Source organism: Ischnura elegans, chromosome 3 (assembly GCF_921293095.1).
Source record: "Ischnura elegans chromosome 3, ioIscEleg1.1, whole genome shotgun sequence".
Taxonomy (NCBI): Eukaryota; Metazoa; Arthropoda; class Insecta; order Odonata; family Coenagrionidae; genus Ischnura; species Ischnura elegans.
Window position 1 is genome coordinate 70,824,874 of NC_060248.1, and position 20,596 is coordinate 70,845,469.

At 37.7% G+C, this 20,596-nt stretch overlaps 1 protein-coding gene across 1 annotated transcript; it reads right to left on the reverse strand.

Annotated features, from left to right (window-relative positions):
• Positions 1 to 2,250: 2,250 nt before the first annotated feature.
• On the reverse strand, positions 2,251 to 6,087 carry LOC124155035. The gene is made up of 5 exons (XM_046528780.1): positions 5,566 to 6,087; positions 5,220 to 5,433; positions 5,019 to 5,075; positions 4,616 to 4,678; positions 2,251 to 2,747 (listed from the first exon to the last, which is right to left on the reverse strand). The coding sequence occupies exons 1-5, from the start codon at positions 5,749 to 5,751 to the stop codon at positions 2,494 to 2,496; spliced, it is 774 nt and encodes a 257-aa protein (XP_046384736.1). The 5' UTR covers positions 5,752 to 6,087; the 3' UTR covers positions 2,251 to 2,493.
• Positions 6,088 to 20,596: the final 14,509 nt, after the last annotated feature.

Here is a 20,596-nt window from a genome sequence, read left to right on the forward strand (position 1 = left end):
GTCTTGAGCATTTGCTTGATGAAGATCGCCTCAAGCACGAGCTTATTCGCTATTTCCGTTTCATAGTCGCCAAACAAGACGGTCTCAAGTCATTGTTGAATGAGACGAGCTTGATCAAGCTCGCCTTGTAATAAGGCGAGCTTGTCCGCTTTCATAGTCGCGCCTTATTGTAAACAAGCAAATGCTCAAGCGCGCCTGTATTCATAGTCGTCAAAGGTGGTCTTGTTTATCAAATAAGACAACGAATAAGATCGCCTTCGTCAAGTCGACGTCGACCCCGTCTTGAGCAAATGCTCATTCAAGTTTGTGTTACGTTACCCGCTGGCATCCGGACAAATTACAGTTTTCTTATGTTATTACGTGAATTTTATTGCTAATTATGGAAATTATTAGTATATTGCTTCGAAATTCGGCGAGTTGTGAAGTGTTTCGAAGAATAGATTAGGCTGGAAGGTATTGGAAAGGAGTGGTAAATATATTCCTAAAAAGAAGGTTTAAGGACGTATAATTGTGGCTGATTCGTATCCTGCGGGTTATGCCGTAAATTCTAATGTAATCTGTGCCAACTTCCCTGACGACTTGAGTTACTTTATTGCTGTCACAAAATGGGAAGTGGACAATCAGTAAAGTGTGTGTAAAACAGTGTTTTTCAATGCAAGGTGAGGATACCTCGCCTTATATGCTTCAGTAATTACATTTCGAATATCAGTGAGTCTTATTTGACGTGGATTACGTGTTTGAGTAGAAAATTTGATAGATAAAGTGATGTCTGAAAGTGCGAGTAACATACCATTACCTACAGTTCGTGATTGTGCTACTGTGCAAATCTTTGGTGACATAAATTTTTCCATTTTAATTGTTTTACACAATATTAACCTTGTCATTTTGCGTATCTGATTATTCATGACAGAAATATTCTCCTCGTTTACCCAATGTAAACAAAGTCAGTGTTCTGGAATTCTTCTCAATCAGTTATAAATTTTTTTGTGTCTTTGGAAAAGAAATATATCCTTTAGTTGCACTGTGTAATTGCTGTTCTTTCAGTTATTTCTAACTTCTCGAATTAGGGGAATTCATGTCTGTTCGTGCCAACGTGTATTTTGTGGATCTTTGAATTAAAGTAAGTAGCCGCTGCTTCGAAGAGTATCGTGTAACAGTTTTTGATGGGACTGTTATGGCAGTGTAGAAGTATGTACTGATATTTTAGTAGTGTTGTGGTGAAATGTTTTGTGCTCTATAAATGTGAAAATTTAAAAAAATGCTGTTCTAATAACAAATTAAGCTGCGGCTTGATATTGGCCATAGCGTTAAATATAAGTTTAATTTGTGTTGATGTCTGATTTGAGAGAGCAGATGAGAGTTTCTAGTGTATTACATCTTTTGAGTATAAGTAGTAGAGTAAGTTACGATAACCAAGTGATCCCTGCCTATGCTTACTCAATTTTCCAACCCAGAGACGGAGGCACAGCTACTGTACATATTTGAGCCAGTGGCATAATCTCTTAATTATTATTATCTTCAGGTCATGCTACCAGCATGGGGTCTTTGATTTAGCAAAAGTTGCCGTGCTAATATATGTATTCTTTACACTAACAATCACTTAAATGCCCATTTTGAAATGCATGCTTTCAATATTAATCATGACTCTAAAATCAGAGAAACACAAGAGTAAGTACTGCCTGTGGTATTCGAATTACTATAGCATAAATGTGAGTGGTAATCAATTAATTTGAAGTTTTAAGTGAACATAAGACAATTGTTCTTGACTCATTTATCACATTAGAGACCCTACTTCCTCAAAGTATATTCTTTAGTTAATGTTGAGTATTTGCCACTCTAGTTTCATCATAGAATCAACAATTGTTAGATAAAAGTCCTGTAGGATTGAGGTTCTCAACCTACCATGGGCTATATAGCTATATCATATGATATTATGATACTTTTCTTGCTGCCATTACCACCAAGTATAAGAAGTATAAAATTATATTGATTGCTACTTCTTCATTGTAATTTTAAATATTTTTTTGCAATGGTTTCTGAAAACTCTTGTGGAAGGGTCAGTCCACATCCCAATTGGTCATAACAGACAGGTGGAGAACCTAAGTGTTAAAGGACTTTTGCTCTTTGAATGTAATGCAATGCTATTAAACTGATTAAAAATTAAACCCAAACTGATTTCCAGGAAATGTTTTAGAATGATGTCAGGCTCCCATTTAAGCATTTATTCCTGCAAAGTTGTCAGAAAAGGAGATCTTAAAAAAATGAAATGATATTCTTGAAATTTTTGGCATCGTAATATATTTTTACCTTATTGCATTTTTTAAAACATTGTAACACAAATACTTTTGCACAATGCAACACATAAAACAATATTACAATCAATGGAACACAGAAAACAATATTAAAATCAATGGAACACAAAAACAATAATACAATCAATGAAAGTCATAACATAGTAAATAATCTGGTATAATGAACGAAGCAATTAATGAGTCAAACTTTATTTTTTTCTTTTTGAAGGAGGAGTTCCTCCAATTCTGCTTTTGCAGTTGCAGCCCTCACCTGTAATTCATTCATGATATTTGCATGCCTTATTTGTATGCAACCCAATTCCTTTTCCGTCTTCAGACGCACCATAGCCAACTCTTCATCATACTTCATCAGTCTTCGATAGCGCTCCCTTTTTAATGCTAACTCTGTTTTAGGGTAGCCTTTTTCCTTTCCCTCAATTGTTGATGATGCAGGAGCTGAAATAATTTCATTAATCGTTAGGAAAATTTACTCAGTGTCATAATTAGTATTATAAAATGTAAGACTGATTAGGTAATTTAATTTAAAGCTCATTGTGGGCTCTGAAATCAGGATATAAATTACTGAAAAAGATTATTTATTAATTGTGAAAATCTGTGATTTAATTGCCTAAGATTTTGTAAAAGTAAGGTATCCATTAATTTGATTATAGATATCTGAGGCCGTTAAATATTTTATGTTTCATTCATTCTGATCAGTTAATCTAATCATACAGATTCTAATTGTATTTATTTGCTGCCTTACAAAGGACTTAATTAAATAGAAAAATTTAGAAGATGCATTCCTTAAACCTCAATATTTTTATTGACAACATGAGGCTGTTTGAGAAGTTCTGGGGTTTGTTTGTGAAATCACATAGGTAATATAATCCAAAAATGGCCTAATATGGGGGTCACATTGGAACCACCTCGGATAGTCTGTTGCACTTAAATTGGAATGCCTGAAGATAATAGGTACATAGTTGAGTACATACAAGAAACTAATATAGCTTCATATCACTTCAAAATCTCATATTTAATGTAAATGGAATAGAATGTTATTTTGAATCGTAGCAATCACTGTCAAGCCTGCAACGTATTTACAAATGTATATTTATTTTGTTCAATCTAAAAAAATTAAATTTTCTTTGGCCTCCCTGTACAGTCTAAATGCTTTTATTTTGGACTACAGTTATTAATAGATCCTCTGAAAATGGCCTGGATACTTTCAAAATGAGACATAGTAAGGCTCTATTGATTATAAGCCAATTATAGATTGTATTATTAATTTCACTATTAAAAACCAATATTTATACACCTTACACTAATTCTGATGTCCATATTCTAAATTGGCTTCATTAAATGTATAGGTGCAAAGAAATTCATACAAGAACTAGATTAATTGTGGAAAGGGTGTTAGGCATTAGGAAAAGGAGTTCAACATCCTTGATCCACAAAACTTGTTTGCTCAGAAAGTGTCATTGTGGCCTCCACTGTGCTGAACAATTTGAGCCTAATATTGCACAATGATCTTGTAGAAGATGATCATGTTAAAGATGAAGTGGTTCCAATCAACCATCTAACTGACTGCCAGAAGACGGTTTTGCTATGCGACAAGCGTTTATTGATCAAATTTCCATTTTTTTTTGTGGGAAAAACATAATGCCTTAAAAGATTTAATTTATTCAATTCATTTATATTTTCTAGCAATTAAAATATGTTGATGGATCATTAAATAATCATCAACTAAAGCATTCCTAAATTTGGATTGATTAACAGATAATGTTTGAGTGTAACTTAGTGAAATATTGTGTATTAGTTTGTTTATTGAGTTAGTAGTTTAGGCCAGTGAGTAGGAGCTAATGGACACCAACCTCAATACTGACTGCACCAGCCTAAAGGTCATGTATTACAAGTTCATAGCTCATTTTTTATAATTCTATCTCTGATATGTACAAATCTAATCAAAGTCATCTCTTCACTGGAAACAACTCGTGATTTTTAGGGCAATAAATGCTACAGTCAGGGAGTCATAGGCTAAAATTATAAAAAAATTAAAGGATAGTCCCTATATGTGAGTGTTCCGCTGAATGGCTTAGGTTTTGAATAAGGCATAGTTATCATGAATAACCACTCTAGCTTCCATAAAATTAAGTATTTATCCATAAATGATAATATAGGTATACTCTCTTATTAATTATGTAATTTCATATTTGCTTACTCATTGTCCCAAAAATATGTCTAATTTGTGCAGCTGCAAAAATTTTGATCAGAAGTAATTTTTAATTAAAATATATGTTCACATATATTAGAATTAATCCACCCACCTTGATCTGATAATGTGTCACCCGAGTGGGTGTCCAGTATCTCCACCACCATCTCATTCATGTCTGCAATTATAAAAAAGTAAATAAATTATGACACTGATTACTTAACCTAACTTTATTTCTTTGTCTTCAAAGAAGACTGATTTAGTTGCTTGTTTATCTCGTTTTAAATTTTCTAGTTCAAAAAAATACTTGATAATGGTAGGTACATGATAGTCCATTGATTCTAGCCTTGTTTGCATTAGCAATAGGAGAAATATGACACTATAAAAGGATATAAATTTCAATTTACTTATTTGAGGTATCATAAAATATGGTTACGAATAAAAGTAAAAATGTAAGTATGAATAAATGGCATCTATATCCATCACTGAGACCTTTCTATTGTAAGCATGTATCTCACCTGTGGATATTGCCTCATCACCTTCACCAACATCGTCTGCTACGAAGTCTGCTTTTTCTATCAAATTAAAAAAGTCAGGTTAAAAGTATTTTTAGGTGACTTTCATGTTGAAAATTTTACCGAAACAAATAAAAAGTCAATTAAAAAATAAAAATTTCATTTATCTCTTTTTATCTAATTATACAACACTAAAACATTTACCTGCGATTTCTTCTGGAGCCATGTTGGAGGTGAATATTGTAGGGGCTGTTGCCATTAAATCGGGCACAATACAATGAACTTCCGGGTCAATTTCAGGGGATTTAGGAGGCCTGCCTCCCCCAGTTTTCATTTTATTTTGTTTTTCGGTGGTTAATGCACTCCTCTGATGCTGCTTGATGTTAGACCACCATTTCTTAAGTTGAGCTACCGTTCGCTGCAACATAATGATAACTTAATTTATTACTGCTCTGAAGGCCAATGAAAGTCATGACTTTTTCGTGCACTCACAGTTTACCGGTTATCACAAATATATTCCATACCGTAGAATTATAAAATGTTACCGTACCTCCTGCGTAATGACACTCGACGTGTTGTACATCTGAGTTATTTTTCTCCAAGCATCTTCTTTTTCGCGAAGTGTCGCTCCATCTCCTTTTTTGTCCTCTATTTTTTTGTTTTTTCCTAGAATGTCCAGGAATACTTTTCTTTCCAGAACAGTATAGTGCCTGTATTTGGTCGATGTGGATGCCATAATTAAACTTCCGTGAACTTCACTTCGCTCTACTCGAAATAACCGCCAACGATCATAATACTCTTTCACCGCTTTGTGTTATGGCGCTGGTTGTCAAGTAAACAAATGTAACGACGTCGGTGATTGGTCGATTTCAATAAGCATTTGCTTGAGCATTTGCTTGACGAAGCTCGCCTTGTTTCAAATAAGGCGAGCTTGATCAAGACCAGCTTCGTCAAGGCGAGCTTATTTGTTGACTATGAAAGCGGCAACCAAATAAGCTCGCCTTGACCAATAAGGCGGTCTTCATGAAGACGGTCTCAAGTAAACAATCAAGACGCGACTATGAATACGGCCCTAAATGATAATTTTGGTGAGCATCAATAGAAAAAGGTCGAAGAAACTGTTAATATTGCTCCGTATCCGCCCTATTTTTTATTTCTCGCTCATTAAGAGAGTAGTTGTACTCCAAAGTTTCCCCGAAAACCAAAGAAAGTCTATATCTTAAGTATTACTCACATATTTGACGGCCACCATTGAATGATTTTGCGATGATCTACTAATTTGAATAGATGTGCTACAAAATCTACCGGCTCCTGTCGGCCTAGCTGAGTGGTATTTTTAGCCACATCTATGTTTTCCCGAAAAATGCGTCGTTGCCTATTTTATTAATCGATAAATTATATCGAGCTTGTATACGCTCTTGATAGCTTTGAACTTTTTCCTCTCGCACAATACTTATTCTCCCATGAACCTTGCCTCCCTCTTCCCTCTTGAGGTCACAATAATACCCCCGCCGACCCCTCTCGACCCACCCTCTCCCGTACCTTAGCCTCCCTCAACACTTATTCACCTCTCAGGCGAGATGCCTCATCTCCCCTACAGCCTACCACCCTCCTACCCTTCAGCCATCTCTTTTACTGTTATAAGATCTGAATATTAATGCGTGATACTCCCTCTCTCCCTTTCCATTGTTACTGTTGCCTAAGACAGATGGCAGCGGCATCGGCGAAATAAAGGACGGCTGGGAGTTTGAAGGGGCGGAATTGCTCCCCAGGTATGGAAACTGTTTCTTTTCCTCCCTCTGCCTTTTCCTCATCGTTCCTCTAGTGCAGTCCGCGCTCTTGTCCCCACCTTCGGCCACACCTTCTTCGCCTTTTGAGGGCCAATACAGGCCTATTCGCTGGAAATAATAGTTCTAGTGTATAACCTACTTTTAAAAAATATTTTGGTACTATTTTTATATTAATTATACTTCATGACATCTTTGACAAATTTTAATTTTCATTGCGCCTAAGTGGTAAATTTTTAGTAATTTTGAAATAATTGAAGTTCATTCCTATCAATCGGTAAATGAAGTTACTACTCTCTGTCTGGTCTTCGAAATTTTTGCGGATATTTGTCCACACACGTTGGCTTGAAAGAAATCGTTAATCTATCCTCTGTGAGGACACACAATGCTCGCAAGAAGGCTAAGATCCTCCCTAAAATCGTATTGAGAACATTGGAAGTAACACTCTTGTAACACTCAGTACTTGAGCTAGAATTCAATCTCTCTCCCAATAGTCTCCCATTGAATTGCTTAACTCTCTGCATGATCTCCGCGTGTTTGCGGGTATTTGTCCGCCTACGCTAGCTTAATATAAATCGATTGGGAAATGACAAAAAATTTCAAGTGTTACTATGTTATTTTTATAGCTGAATTAATCTTTTTCATTTTCTCCCGGATCTAATGCGAATATCTTATCCATGCTATCAGTAGCCCTTCTTTGAATCATTTTATTTATTTATTTCCATTACCCCATTTACAGCACATTTACGGCCTCTACAACGAGGAATTAACGATTAAGAAAGACATTCACACACGCCCATGCCCTGGAAAAGGGTAACTTACCCAGGCGGGACTCAAACCCGTGACCTTCGGTTTGGCAGTCGAGGACTTTACCCCGCCGCCACCGAGTCATCATAAACCTATACGGTCGAATAGGGCGTGGCATTATTTTTTATTTCTTCGTGGTTGAAGAAAAAACCGTATTGGTTCTTTGTACGACAAAATTTATGTTCTTTGAGACGTTTGAGTTATAAAAGAGATTTTTGAAAGAGAACTGAGTTTTGTATGATGTACTGAAGTTCAATGGCGTAAATAAATATGGTGGTAATGATTGCCTTTAACTATATCCATTATAGTTGGAGAGGTGGCTGATGAGGTATGCCGGCCCTGAATATAAGTCAATTGCCTCGGAAAGTTATCCAGACAACATATGGTGTATATTGCCTGTTAATGATACATCGTTTAAGACAAAACCTGTGCATCTTATGGGTTAGTGCCGAAAACACAGCAATTTCAAGGTCGTCGATTAGCTCTGCTGAGAACGCCCGTCGTTTTCCAAGGTGATTCAGAACTGCAGAAAGGGGTAGTGAGATACTGAATCACTTTCTAAGTAGGATTACAATATCATAATATTATTTTGTTTGGAAATACACCAATGTGATGATCCGAAATATTATTTATCAATCAGTTTTCTCTGGGTTATTGATTTTTGGAAAGAATGGTCAGGTGTCACCATCGGTAGAAGTTACAAATACAAGCGATGTAAGATAGCAATATGCGTGTTCTAAGGGTGAATTATAGAAAAGTAGGTAGGTTATATATAGGTGATCTAAATGCATCAATTACATATATTTTTTGGTAAAAAATGTAAAACATGGTACAATCCCGCTATCAACAGAGTACCAGTACTTTGATTTTAACTTTTTCCGATGTTCAATTCACTTCTATTTAATAACGTGGAATGTTGGACTTTGATAAAATATATTCATATATTTTCAACCATTGTTTGCCCTTCATTTTCATTTATTCATTATTATTTAATAACTAATTTCTTTCCTTCTCTTTTTGTCTCACCTACTGGGAAATTTCGCATTCTAGCTACCATTATGAAGGTAATTTAATTGATGGCATATATTCATTCAACAAAAAGCTTAAAGGATTTTCAATGTAAGTAGTATGAAACAGTTTCACCTGAAAGTAAAATCGTCGATCATAAATAATCTAGTGTAAGTTAAATGTAGCAGCAGTTAGACCTAGCAGAGTTAAGATTAAGGAGCCATGATAGTACAAATCAATCATTCTACCTAAAGTGTCATGCACTCGTTTTTAATTGGAACATCACTTTTAAACATATGACGGTAATAACGAAATAAGATTGCATTTTGCGGAAATGCGGTCGCACATGATTCATTAAGCTAATGAAGACATCTGTTCTTAATTCTTTCTCTATTTTCCTCATTCCGGAGGGATCCAAGTCCCCTGAGTTCCCCCTTTATATACACCCAACGTTGGACACACCGCTCACCACACGGTGCTTACATGCGATATTTTTAATACGTTAAGTCTTCATAAATCCCCCTTGTTTTAAAGCCACCACTATCCCGTATTCTTTAAGCTTTCGTCCATAGCATTTCCGAGTCGTCGTCATGGCTTTCTCCCTTGTTCTTCCGGCCATGTCCTTTAGTCCACCCCTTCCCAGCTAAACGGCTAAACTCTTCCGCCCGCAGAAAGAAGGGCCGAGAATAAAACCTCATGGTTCGGCTCTTGGGACATTCTCCGATTTATGGTTTTCTGGTTGTCCTTCCATACGCCTCAGAAATTTGAATACCAAAACAGAATAATAACGGTCGCGTCGAGGGGCAGAGGGAGGGTCGGAGTTTCGGTTGGGTGGGGGTGGATTTCGGGAAGGGGGCGACTCGAGGCGTTTTGGTCCCCCAACGGTGGTCGATCGCCTTATCTCCCGAAAACTCTTTCCTTCGCCCCTTTACCTCTTATTTTCTTGCCCGTCGCCCTTTTCCCATTCATGAGTCCGGGCAGCAGCATTGCTTGGGGTGGCTTCCTGATCTTAGGTGATTCCTTCGAGGGAAAAAAGTGCAATACACTGTTTGAGTATCTTTCATTTTTATATTTTGGTTTGGTATTAAAAAAAACTTCGAAGGGAAATAAGGAATTGGGAGCATAGAAATTGAGAGGTGTAAATATTAAAGCTGGTTTTTCGACACCGCGGGAGACTTATCGATGAATAAAAAGTCACGCTCTTAATCATTTTGATTTTCCATGAGGCCACATTAAATTGAGTCTAGTTTGAGACATATCTAGTGAATCTTTTAACAGTCAAAAAAATATTTTGGTACCTGGTGTTATCGAATGCAGATTATTTTCACCATCTATTATTTTTGTCACAAATGCACTCTCTATCGAATGATGTGATGATAGTTGAAATGGCTTTCCGGCTCAACTTCCGACTATCAGAAAAACTCCGAAAAGTTTGCTGTGCTAAAAGAGTAAAAAATAAAAGGGAAATAAACGGAACTATGGAAAGAAATTAAGACGAATTGCTATGATGAAATTTTACGCGTATGGTGTGATTTTCAATTTTTGAATTATAATCAGAATGGAGATATTAAATACAAATTTTCATTCCGATTCATATTTATGGGGAAAAATTGCGTTGTTTTGCGATTTTCCTGTATTTTTTGTGTCGGCGAAAATACATTGCATGTAAATGTTTTATACTTTGCAACACCTATCCACCCAAGAGCTGTTAGCCAGAGAGTTAGTCCTGCTCGGTCTAAATTAGTTTCGTATCTATCTCTGTACTTCGCCATGCATTTATTCATACTTAACCCGATTTTGTATGGTTTACAGACCATTGAATCTTCTCGGTAACTTGAGCTACACCATTCTCAGAGTCCGTATTCCCTTTCAGATCTTCATCACCATAGGTCGTAGTTTTTTCCCGGCACAATGCACACGCGTCCCATTCCCAAAACTCATATGGATCCCATTCGGGAAAAAAACGATACCAATGCCAAATCCACTCCCCCATTTTTTCGGTACCCGTCCGCACGCCGCAACCCCTCCTGCACATCGAACACAATCTGCATATGGCACATGAGAACTCAATTCCGATATATTATCCCATAAAAGCTCCTTTACATGCTTCAATGCCGAATGCTTCGAAGTCTTTTACGACCGCTTGAGTCATTTTCGGTTCCAAAAGTTTTCCCCTTCAAGCCACCGATGGTTGTGGAGCCACGGCTATCGGAATATCCATACGCGTCTATATATTTCACTTCGTGACATCGATTGACAATTTTTCTTTCTCCCGCCATCCCCGTTCTCTGCGCTGGTTTTTTTATGCTGAAGTAGGCAAAGTTGTCGCCCCTCTTCTCTCGAGCGTGAGTGGCTAAAATATACCTTTATATTTCTGAATATGACTGCCGATCGCTCTCATCCACTTGATGGGATATGACAGCAAAATTGACCTCCGAGCAAAGATAATGCATTGGCTTGAGTGTGTCTGGTGTTTTTGGTTGATTTTAAAGGAGATTTTTTTACAGTTACCTATGCGTTTAAGAAAGCCTGAACTCAAATGCATTGTTATGTATTTTTTGTGCTCACAATTTGTAATTAGAGTTTTTTAAAGGTATATTTTTACTTCATCTAATAATGAGGTCAAGTTATACGTGAAATTCTTTTTAAATTCAATTCAAAGCAATTAGGAAGACATTAATTCGTAAGTAGGGGAATGAGCTCTATCATTTTGCATGCATTTCTATTTAGCATGAGGTAAACTATATAATGAAATTCAAGCATTCACAAGTATTTTGTAAGTCTTAGGTGACGCCTGGATTGACTGTTTTCTGAAAATAAGAAATGCAGTTACATATTTTGAATTTGAATGTTTGAATACGTATTTTTAGCACGTATGTGTAAAATTCATTTATTAGCTAGGCTGAATAATAACTATTTAGCATTTTATATTTGATAAATTGCCATGTTTTGTGGACTATAATGTAAAAATATACCATAAAAGTATTTTTCAGAAAAAAATTTGCAACTTTATGAAGGCTTTTGTTCATTTCTATCCAGCTTTTTGCTTTATACCGTGTGAAGCGTCAGGCTCTTTTTTTCTCAGAAACTAAACGTTGCGCCGTACCTTTCGTTACATGGAAAAAACATATGATGTAGAGATAAAGAAAGTCAATAGGAATGACTCATTAGGATTTAATTATTTTGCCTCCATTTGAAAAACCGGTTTTTCCTCTTTCTCCCCCTCATCTCCTGTGTTGGGCGAACATGGCTTCTGGGATTTGGAAAAATATATAGCCGACCGTTCGCCTCCTTGACGGTGAGCGTATCGAAAGGGGCCCTCGTGAATAATACGCGCGGAACGAAATCACGCAACGTTATGATCGGCAGGGAACTGATAACCCCTTCCACCGTTTCCCATTCAATGATTCATTAATGTCATGAACGAAACGCAGTGTACGTTACGCGCCCGTTTCTCCGTTTACATTACAGTCACTTTTTTTTCCTTTCTCCAAAACCGGTTCGCGAAAATTTCCCGCCGCTCACTCGCCACTATCTCGGCGACCGAATCTGAAAGGGAGTGAAAGGGTCACGTGGGATTAGCGCAGATTGATAGTGGAGTGAGAGAGAAAGGGTTAGAGAGAAGGTGTCGTGGAGAGAGGTGTTCAATACGGGCGCATTTGGAAGTTTGGAGAAATAAGTTCGGGGTGTAGGACAGGCACGTTTTCAGAAATGTGTTTTGGGGCGGATTACATTTAGTTGAAGTGGTTACGCTCTCGAAGCTTTACACATACGTTTTTACAGGTACAGATATGATATATACAGTTTTTCGGTCTAATGTGTATTTAAAAATATTATTTCCTATTGTACATCATAATATGAGACATCCATTATCAGACTAACCTGCAGCGTTGTTAAATATGAGAGTCGTTGAAAAATTTGGTCCCTGGGTTCTGTAAAGTTGTTCGTGTGTTTTTAAAAACGCACGCATAAAATAAAATAAAATTCTAGCCCTGGAATATTCCATGCATTAGAAACTCAGATTTTTTTATGCACTATGAGTTTATTTCAGTGGTCCCGATATTTGATGCAACGATTAGTCACATAAGCTGACTCATTTTTCTCAAAAATGCCAATTACTTAAATGAATAATTATCAAATGATCTGGAAAAATGTGAGACTATAGTCAAGTTGTAATTCAAGTTAAATTTTGACAAAACATCGTGCTGTAGGACATTCGGTCTTTGAATTTTCGAACATTAATTCATCCCATGGTTTACCGATCAGCTCTGATATATCGCCATTTACTAATTAACCAGAAATTCGTATTCTGCCGTATTCTATTTGCCTTCGTGCAAATTGTGTTTCAAAAGCAAGGTAAGGGTAGAGAAACACAAGGGTTATTGACTTCTTTCTAATTCCTTTGACTTTTGTTCAGGTAGTTGAGTCGTTCATTTGATTATTTTCGTGACACTTACGTTATTTGATTTCAATAACTTCATCCTTTTGCCATATCCCAAAAAGTAGTATAGTGACCAGTAAAAATTTTATTTTCATCGTGATTCTCAAGGTTAACAAATTTCAAATTATTTTTATTTTGTGAAAATATCATGCATATTCTAGCATTGATCAACATTTTTCGTTTTAATTAACAACATATCTGGAAGAACTTCTCTAAAATTCGTCTATTGAATGCAATTTCCGGAAAATGTTGCCACTTTTTTGGTAACCAATCGATCAATATAATTACGAGAGCATACTATGATATTTAGGTCCTAAAGGATCTCCCATTGGTTTCCTGACGGTTCGAGGGAAACGGGTGGGGTGGGTGGCTTCCCTATATATACGGGGCAGGTGGAATGGTTCAATGTGGAGGGGCGAGAGGTCATGAGGAGAAGGGGAAGGGCTTTCACGGGGGCATATTGTGGGCGTCATTCGGCGAGCACGCAATAATTGGCGATTGGCAATATAAACAGTCGCGTGCGGGGTCGGCACGAAGGACGTGCGCCCTTGTGGTATATATCGGCGCCATCACGTGCATGCCGGCGTGAATTATACCAGTGAGCCCTTAGGAAGGGTGGGTAAGGCTGCGCGTCGGTCGGTAGGTAGGTACCCACTCTCACTGCGGGACGCCGTGCAATAAACCGGAGTGCATTGTTCGCTCCTCGTGCATGTGCGCCCGCTTCCGTGTACGTTAAGGGCCTCCGTCCGTCGGCGAATGCATTCGGAAACGGAAAAACATCCTCGTAATACTCTCTCCTTCTCTCTTTACCCGCCCACATCATCCCATATTCCCATCTCCACCTCCAACTTGCTCGAAGGGTTACTGCAGATGTTATCCCTTCATGCAAGGCTCCCTTTTTCGGCTTGATCATAATACCCGGAAAAATTATTTATTGCCTCAGCAGATCTCACTCTCTCTCTCTCCTCATTTCCTTGCTTGTTATTAAACTCGTATGCGAGTCGAGACAAAACTGCGTTGTCCGCGAACAACTTATTACGGATGACGAATAGCCTCGAGTGATGAGATAAACTGCGTTCTATCCTCAAATCTGCGAGTGATTTATTTTTCCTTGCGAGGAAGTGTCCGGGAGTCCTTTCAACATAGGATTTTCTCTTTTTAGTTTAAGGAAAATGATTGTAAGAATGTTAAGCCATCAGAATGCAGTATGTTCAGCTTTTCAGAAAAATGTGGAAGCTTGGCAAGAATACAACTCCAAATATTATTACATTTATGATAGAACTTTGCCTGGGGTGAGCTTTAGGTATCTTAACCAGTACAAACCAGCCTAAGGGTTGAGTGACTTAGTGAGCGTGGTTTGCTGGAGGCTATAAAATTTTCAACTCTACTGATCAAGTGTGCATTATATGGTGCATAAAAAGCGGGGATTGTTTTCTAGGGCCTTGACTAAAGATAACTTGTATAATATCTCACATTGGCTTGGTAAATCAGCAGGTTCTCAAACTTTCAAGAACTGTGATGTTTTTATTACGCTCTAATTATCAATACAATGTTCTTTACAATGCTAAATTAAAACCAGCATTTCAAATTGAATAGATATTAATAAGAAGCAAAATGACTTTCAAGGGAACGTGTGGATAATGACTGTCACATTTTTGCACCTGCCACTGACTTGGTTCTTATGCGTTAATAGGTAATGTAAGACCAACACACAGTTTTATTGATTTTATAAATTTAAAAATCCTTTAAAATTTTCAACTATGAGGCCTTAAGTGATTGCCAACGTGATTTGTCTATTCAAAATTGCATAAATATCTTTGTGTTTGTTTTTCGTTCAAAGGTTAAAAGATTTCTATCGAATTGTGTGTTATCGACTTGCCAGATGCTGAAGCATTGATGAATTTTCTTTAAACTGACCGTTATCGCGCGATTGCTATCACGAGGCCTTGAACCGTAAAGCGTGTTGACATTCATGCCAACTCGAAAACTCGAATTCACCGCCATTTAGCCGGAAGCCATTGAACATGAATCCAACTTTCGGAAAATTCTCGATTATGCCTTATAGCCGATGACGTGATTTCCAAGCATTAGCGTATCAGCTCACAAAATAGAGAGGGCATTAATAAAGTCCAGTCGATTTGAAAACTTGAAGGGGCATTCAGATTTGCAGGACGGATCCTTGTCCTGGTTCCACGACGATTATGGGGTATAGGATATTATTCCCCAAAGCCCTTTCTTTTCCTTTCGTCTCCCCCTTGTTGCAAGATTCAGCCATCATTTATTGCTTTCGTAACCGTGTCGTTTCCGAAGAGTTCGATTGCGTGCAAACAGTGCTTTAGCGGCAGAATTTTTCGGATAAATTATATCCGGAGGTAGAAAAAAGCTAGAATTAAGGAGCTTGGGAACCCATAAGGAAAAGGTAATTCGTTCTCATTCCAATACCTGCGTTGCTGAAGATTGTGTCGAAGTCCTAAACAAACTGCTAAAATATTAGGATGGGAAAAGGCAATGTTGAAGCCATGTTATTCTGTGTTATTTATATCGATTTTTCCACTAAAAACTGTAATTTGTTACTGCATTGTTATAGTGATCACTGAATTTTCCAAAACAATATTCTTTCTTTTTTGATATAGGTATTTTTATTCCCACTTGATGAAGTTTTACTTTATTCTGCTTTTTTAATTATTGCTCCTCGTTTATTGACGTCTAATACCTGGTATATTACATTGCATTTTTCCCGCCATATCTAAAGTTATATTAATTGGTGAATTTGGATTTCATTTACGTGCAGTCATTTTGGTAACTCAGATTCTAATATTTTGTTGACCTGAGCGCCAATCCTGGATTTATGAGCGGTTGCTAGCTCAAATTAGCGTTAATATAAGTGAATATTGCGCTGCGACGGCTGTATTTACGTGTCGCTTTCTATGAATAGCTAATGATAGCTGTAGCTTAACTTTACCGCCGAAAGAAACAATAAATCCCCTGAAGCGCTGCATATTACTACATCTGTTGTGTAATATTATCTTTACATGCTCTAATATTACTTCTCTTAGTTAGTCCTTACGATCCGAACGACTTACAGGTCTTTGTCAAAACCATTCTCAATACTTTGGGACTGTTTTTGGCAAATGAAGCGCAGACTTATTGAAGTGGGTTGAGCAGGAATGTGGGTGGAACGGTTTGGAGAAGTAGGAAATAGGTCCGGGCTCACAAATGTGTGGGCCATGGGAAAACCTCCTCCCCTTAATAATTCCCATAAATACAAATTTTTTGGAAGGGGTATGGGAGTGCTTCCCTCAATCACCGATATATATCCGCTCGCTGAGGTACGGTGTCACGCAATGGTCGAAGGTAACCAACGTGGGCACGATCTCACGCACGTGCAATACGTCCCCAACCCATCCGAGCCAAAGCATCGACACACGCACGGGGCGGCCTTTTGGCAAAAGCGCAATGGCACACTTTGACCCCTACTTTTAATAACCGATTTGGTTAATGGTTTAAAATTTTTCGCCTTTCATTTCTTACTACCGGTATCTGCTCGGAAGGATAAAATAATATATACATACATACCCCACCAGGAAACCGGAAAATTGGAAACGAAAGAACTTCTGAGATTACTGTGATGTATTCCGGAAATGGATTTTATATTAAAATCCTTATCTCGCTATTTTATCCCTTTGATTCTGAGGCTTATCATCCTGTCCAAGAGGAATGAAGGGGGTATTATTAATTGCTTTTTATTTATCTCTGATTGTGTCCAAGGAACCGAATTGTATTGATTACAATGTAAACTCTGTTTGTCCAGCAGTTAGTACTTTCACGGGTAATTTCTTTCGCGTGTTTCTCTGTTTTTATTTATTTTTTGTCGCTGTGGAACGCTTTGTTATGAGAGGTGAATAGTAATTTAAGAAATGTCATAGCAGGGAAATGAAGGGAATCGATCAGATAAATCTGTGGTTTTCACGAAAGGAAATATTATAGATGCGGTGTCCAATGGTATCTGATTTCCATCATAAATTTTGTGAAAGGATAATACGTCAATTTATTCATAAGTCTTTGTGTGTTGAAATAAGCATTTCCTACTATTTTTGTGAGATTTCGGTACTCACACCTTACTGAATGAGATACCGATGAGGAATAGAATAGTAAAATTTTGTTTTATTTGAAAGTATTTGTCCACTGGAAACCCACTAATAATATATGGCCCGTTATTTGCAAGATCAGGTACGTAATAAAATATTAAATATAGAGGTAACTTTTAAGCAAAAAAAATCGAGATATATTTCATAGGTTTCTAATGTGTTATAAAAAAGTATGAAATAGAAAAACTTTTTTCTAAGAGTGAAGTGTAATCCTTTATATCTGCCGTAAAACAGAGTAATGCTGTTCCACAATATTGAAACTACACCATGGATTAGTTTTTGGTGGAACTTTTCTGTTGTGGGGCATTTCAGTTTTGGGGCAAGTCATGCTTATGTTGGCAGGGAAATCGGACTTTCCTTCTTTGATAAGAAGTAATTCCTCAATGAGTATGACAAAGTTCACCCAAGTCAAATTAACGCGCAAGAGAGTTACTAGTGAGCAATTCATTCAATTTTCGGCTTTAATCCATAAACCTAAGCTTGGTAAAGTGAGGGAAATCAGTTCATGATATTTTTTTAAAGTTAACTTTGCACAAATTATATCATTTAATGGTATGACCTCATAATGAAACCTATTTTGTAAGGCTTATGCTATCGTGTTTGCTGAAAAACCATGACGTCAATATTTGATGGCAATGAATCACCAGAAACATGTCTTTTACCTTATAATAATGTATATCACGCTCTAAAAACAGTTTTAAATAGTGGATTACGCAATTGATGCATACATTTTCTGGGGTAGAGAGACTTACGAAGACATTTCCCATCCTTGTTTTTCGCAGGGGGGAAGACCTCGTATTCTGCGTAGGAACCCTCCGGTTTGACTCGCTTTGAATTTTTCCCCCGCGATACGTACCCTTGACGCATATATCCTCCCTTCGCATACGCTTCAGATGGGATCAGCATGGGATCACGTTCGTAGTAGTGCGTTATTCCCAAGCCATCGCGTGTGTATGCGAGGAGGAACAGAAAGGGAGGCCTTCGGATCTTTATGTTCCCGTGAATCCGTCGCTCTCCTCGTCTCCCTGGAGCCATTTCAAAGTCCCAGGATGTCTCACCAAGCTCTCGCACTATGGAGACGTCCCACGCACCCTCAGTCAACCGCTCTCCGTCCATCTCTTATCGCTCGTTTCACTCCTCGCGAACCTATCCTTTCCAATCCCTAAGTCCTCCCCCCACCCTCTCGTTACTCCCTTACTCACACACACAAGCCATAAGGTAGCCACTCGAATGATGCGTAGCTAAGAGATGGAAATGTTACCGCAGCGTGACGTAGACGTTTTACTACCAGGGGGTGAACATAACAATAATCAGAAGTATTCTCGCCTTTGATATTTTATAAATTAATTAGCGTTTATAATCATCGGTTGTAATAGATTTATGATTATAATTGTCATTAGCACAATTTCTTCGCTATTCAATATCATTTTAATAAATCTCATTTAAAACCCATTTTGACTGTGGGGAAATTTTATTATCCTCAAGCTTCCCGTGGCGCGCAAGTAGAATATGAAACTGAATATATAGAGATATGGATTCAATCCGTGAAACTTTTAGAATCGACCACTTGAGCCGATGTGTCAGCCCAACCCCAACGTTTTACAGTAATAATGTCTGACTTGTAATTTTTCTCCAATATTAAAGCAATGTTAAACCTCCATAATTCGATGACATAAAACGTGTTTGGGGCTGAAAACCTCCATGGTTTTCCTTTTTGCTTGCTTTACATGCTTTTCAGCCCCAAACATGTCTTAAGCATGAAGAAAAATATAGGATTGTTAAATTAAAATGAGCATTAGAAATGATTGAAAATCTGGAATCTTACAACTCCTTAAAACAGGTTTGGCAGTATTCGCATTTTCCGCTCACAAGTTACTGGTATTTTAAAGGCTAAATCACTCATATGGATATACTTCGGAGTAGGGATCGCTACCCGCGCCTTGAGGGAAGCAGGCAACGCCCGATACAGTTTTTTACGTCCGGAAAAATCTATTGACCTTTAATTATTTTGAAACCTAAATATTAGCCCGTACAAAATATTTGTGTGCACTTACTATTCCTATATTTGTCATTATTTATGTGTTGATAAAAACACCTCCATAAATTATTGGTTTTTGCGCCCAACGCAAACATTATAATTTGACAATGCGGGCCGCAAGCCCGCAAGCCAAAAAGGCCAACGAATCCCGTGTCGGAGCAAAGTTCGGCAAACTATTAACGCCTGAAAGCCGAAGGGAACCGAAGCACTGCCATGAAACTAAGGTTAGATTAGATCATGATTCCTCCTCTTGGAAGTAATAAAATTGGCCTGATCCCTCCTCCGTAATGAGGCCAAGGTTATAAGAAGATATTAATTTTCTTCTATATCTGATGAAGAAATTATAAATCTGCATAGTGTCAATAGATTTTCAGTCGTCTCATAGGGCACATAATTAGGGTTGTACTAGCACCAGCCGTGGTTAAAAAACATTATTGTTAGAATTTTATTTACGCTAGAAATGTTGAACTTTCATAATGGGCATTCGCTGCCAAGCTATAATGGTATGGAAAAGGGTAATCACTCATTATTACAAAAATATCTTCGGTGCAAAAATGTAAGATCTTTGTTAATGCCGTGTGTGTACCGTGTATTTATTGCCTAAAAACACACTTCTATCTATGTCCTGTCATTGGTGTCACAATGGAATAAGTCTGCTCCCTATTTCTCGAGCAATGGAATCATAGTACATACCTTTCTATCTTTAATCGTGTTACAAATCACGGCATAGGTGGTAGAGTGATTTTTCGTGCAGCGAACGTCCATTTCTAGATCAATACAATAACGATGCTATAACAACACTAGAACATAGGCTGTGAATTATATCCAAATTTATGCTTGGAAAAAATGAAATTTGGGTATTTATGTAAGAGTAGGTTTTACTTTGGATTTTTTTAGTGCTTTAAGGTACTTCTTCTATAAAATAAGAAACCGCTAGTGCAATACTATTTGGCTCCCTTGTTTAGCGTCGCATATTCTGAGTGGTGGCCTTTATCCTTCGTACTCCGATGGGTTTTCGGGAGACCGGTGGGGGTGGTCCCTGTTGCACGGGAGAGTGGCGTAGGGATTGCCGGACGCTTCTGTCCAAAACCCCAGTAGTCAACCTCTCCAGCAAGGATTGATCCCAAACCCCTAGTGACTGGTCCACTGGCCTTATTATAACACCATTCTTATCCCTTCCTTGAACACTCTTTATACCTTCCCTTACAGAATCTGTGTTTTCGCCCTCTGCCCAACCACTCTGAAGATCCACAAATATCCTCTCGACTTTGTTTTCTCCCCATATCCCTCGTTTTGTGTCGCCTCGATGCCCATGATGGTATCCTAAACAAGTCAGGCCACTTTCACTCCGT

Bases quoted from the DNA above. Each gene is read 5' to 3' on its own strand.
- LOC124155035 (XM_046528780.1), bottom strand. From the start codon at position 5,751: ATGGCATCCACATCGACCAAATACAGGCACTATACTGTTCTGGAAAGA. The intron at 5,434-5,565 runs GTACGGTAACAT...ATTATGTTGCAG, and splicing joins CGAGTGTCATTACGCAGGAG to CGAACGGTAGCTCAACTTAA. The intron at 5,076-5,219 runs GTAAATGTTTTA...TTAATTTGATAG, and splicing joins GGCTCCAGAAGAAATCGCAG to AAAAAGCAGACTTCGTAGCA.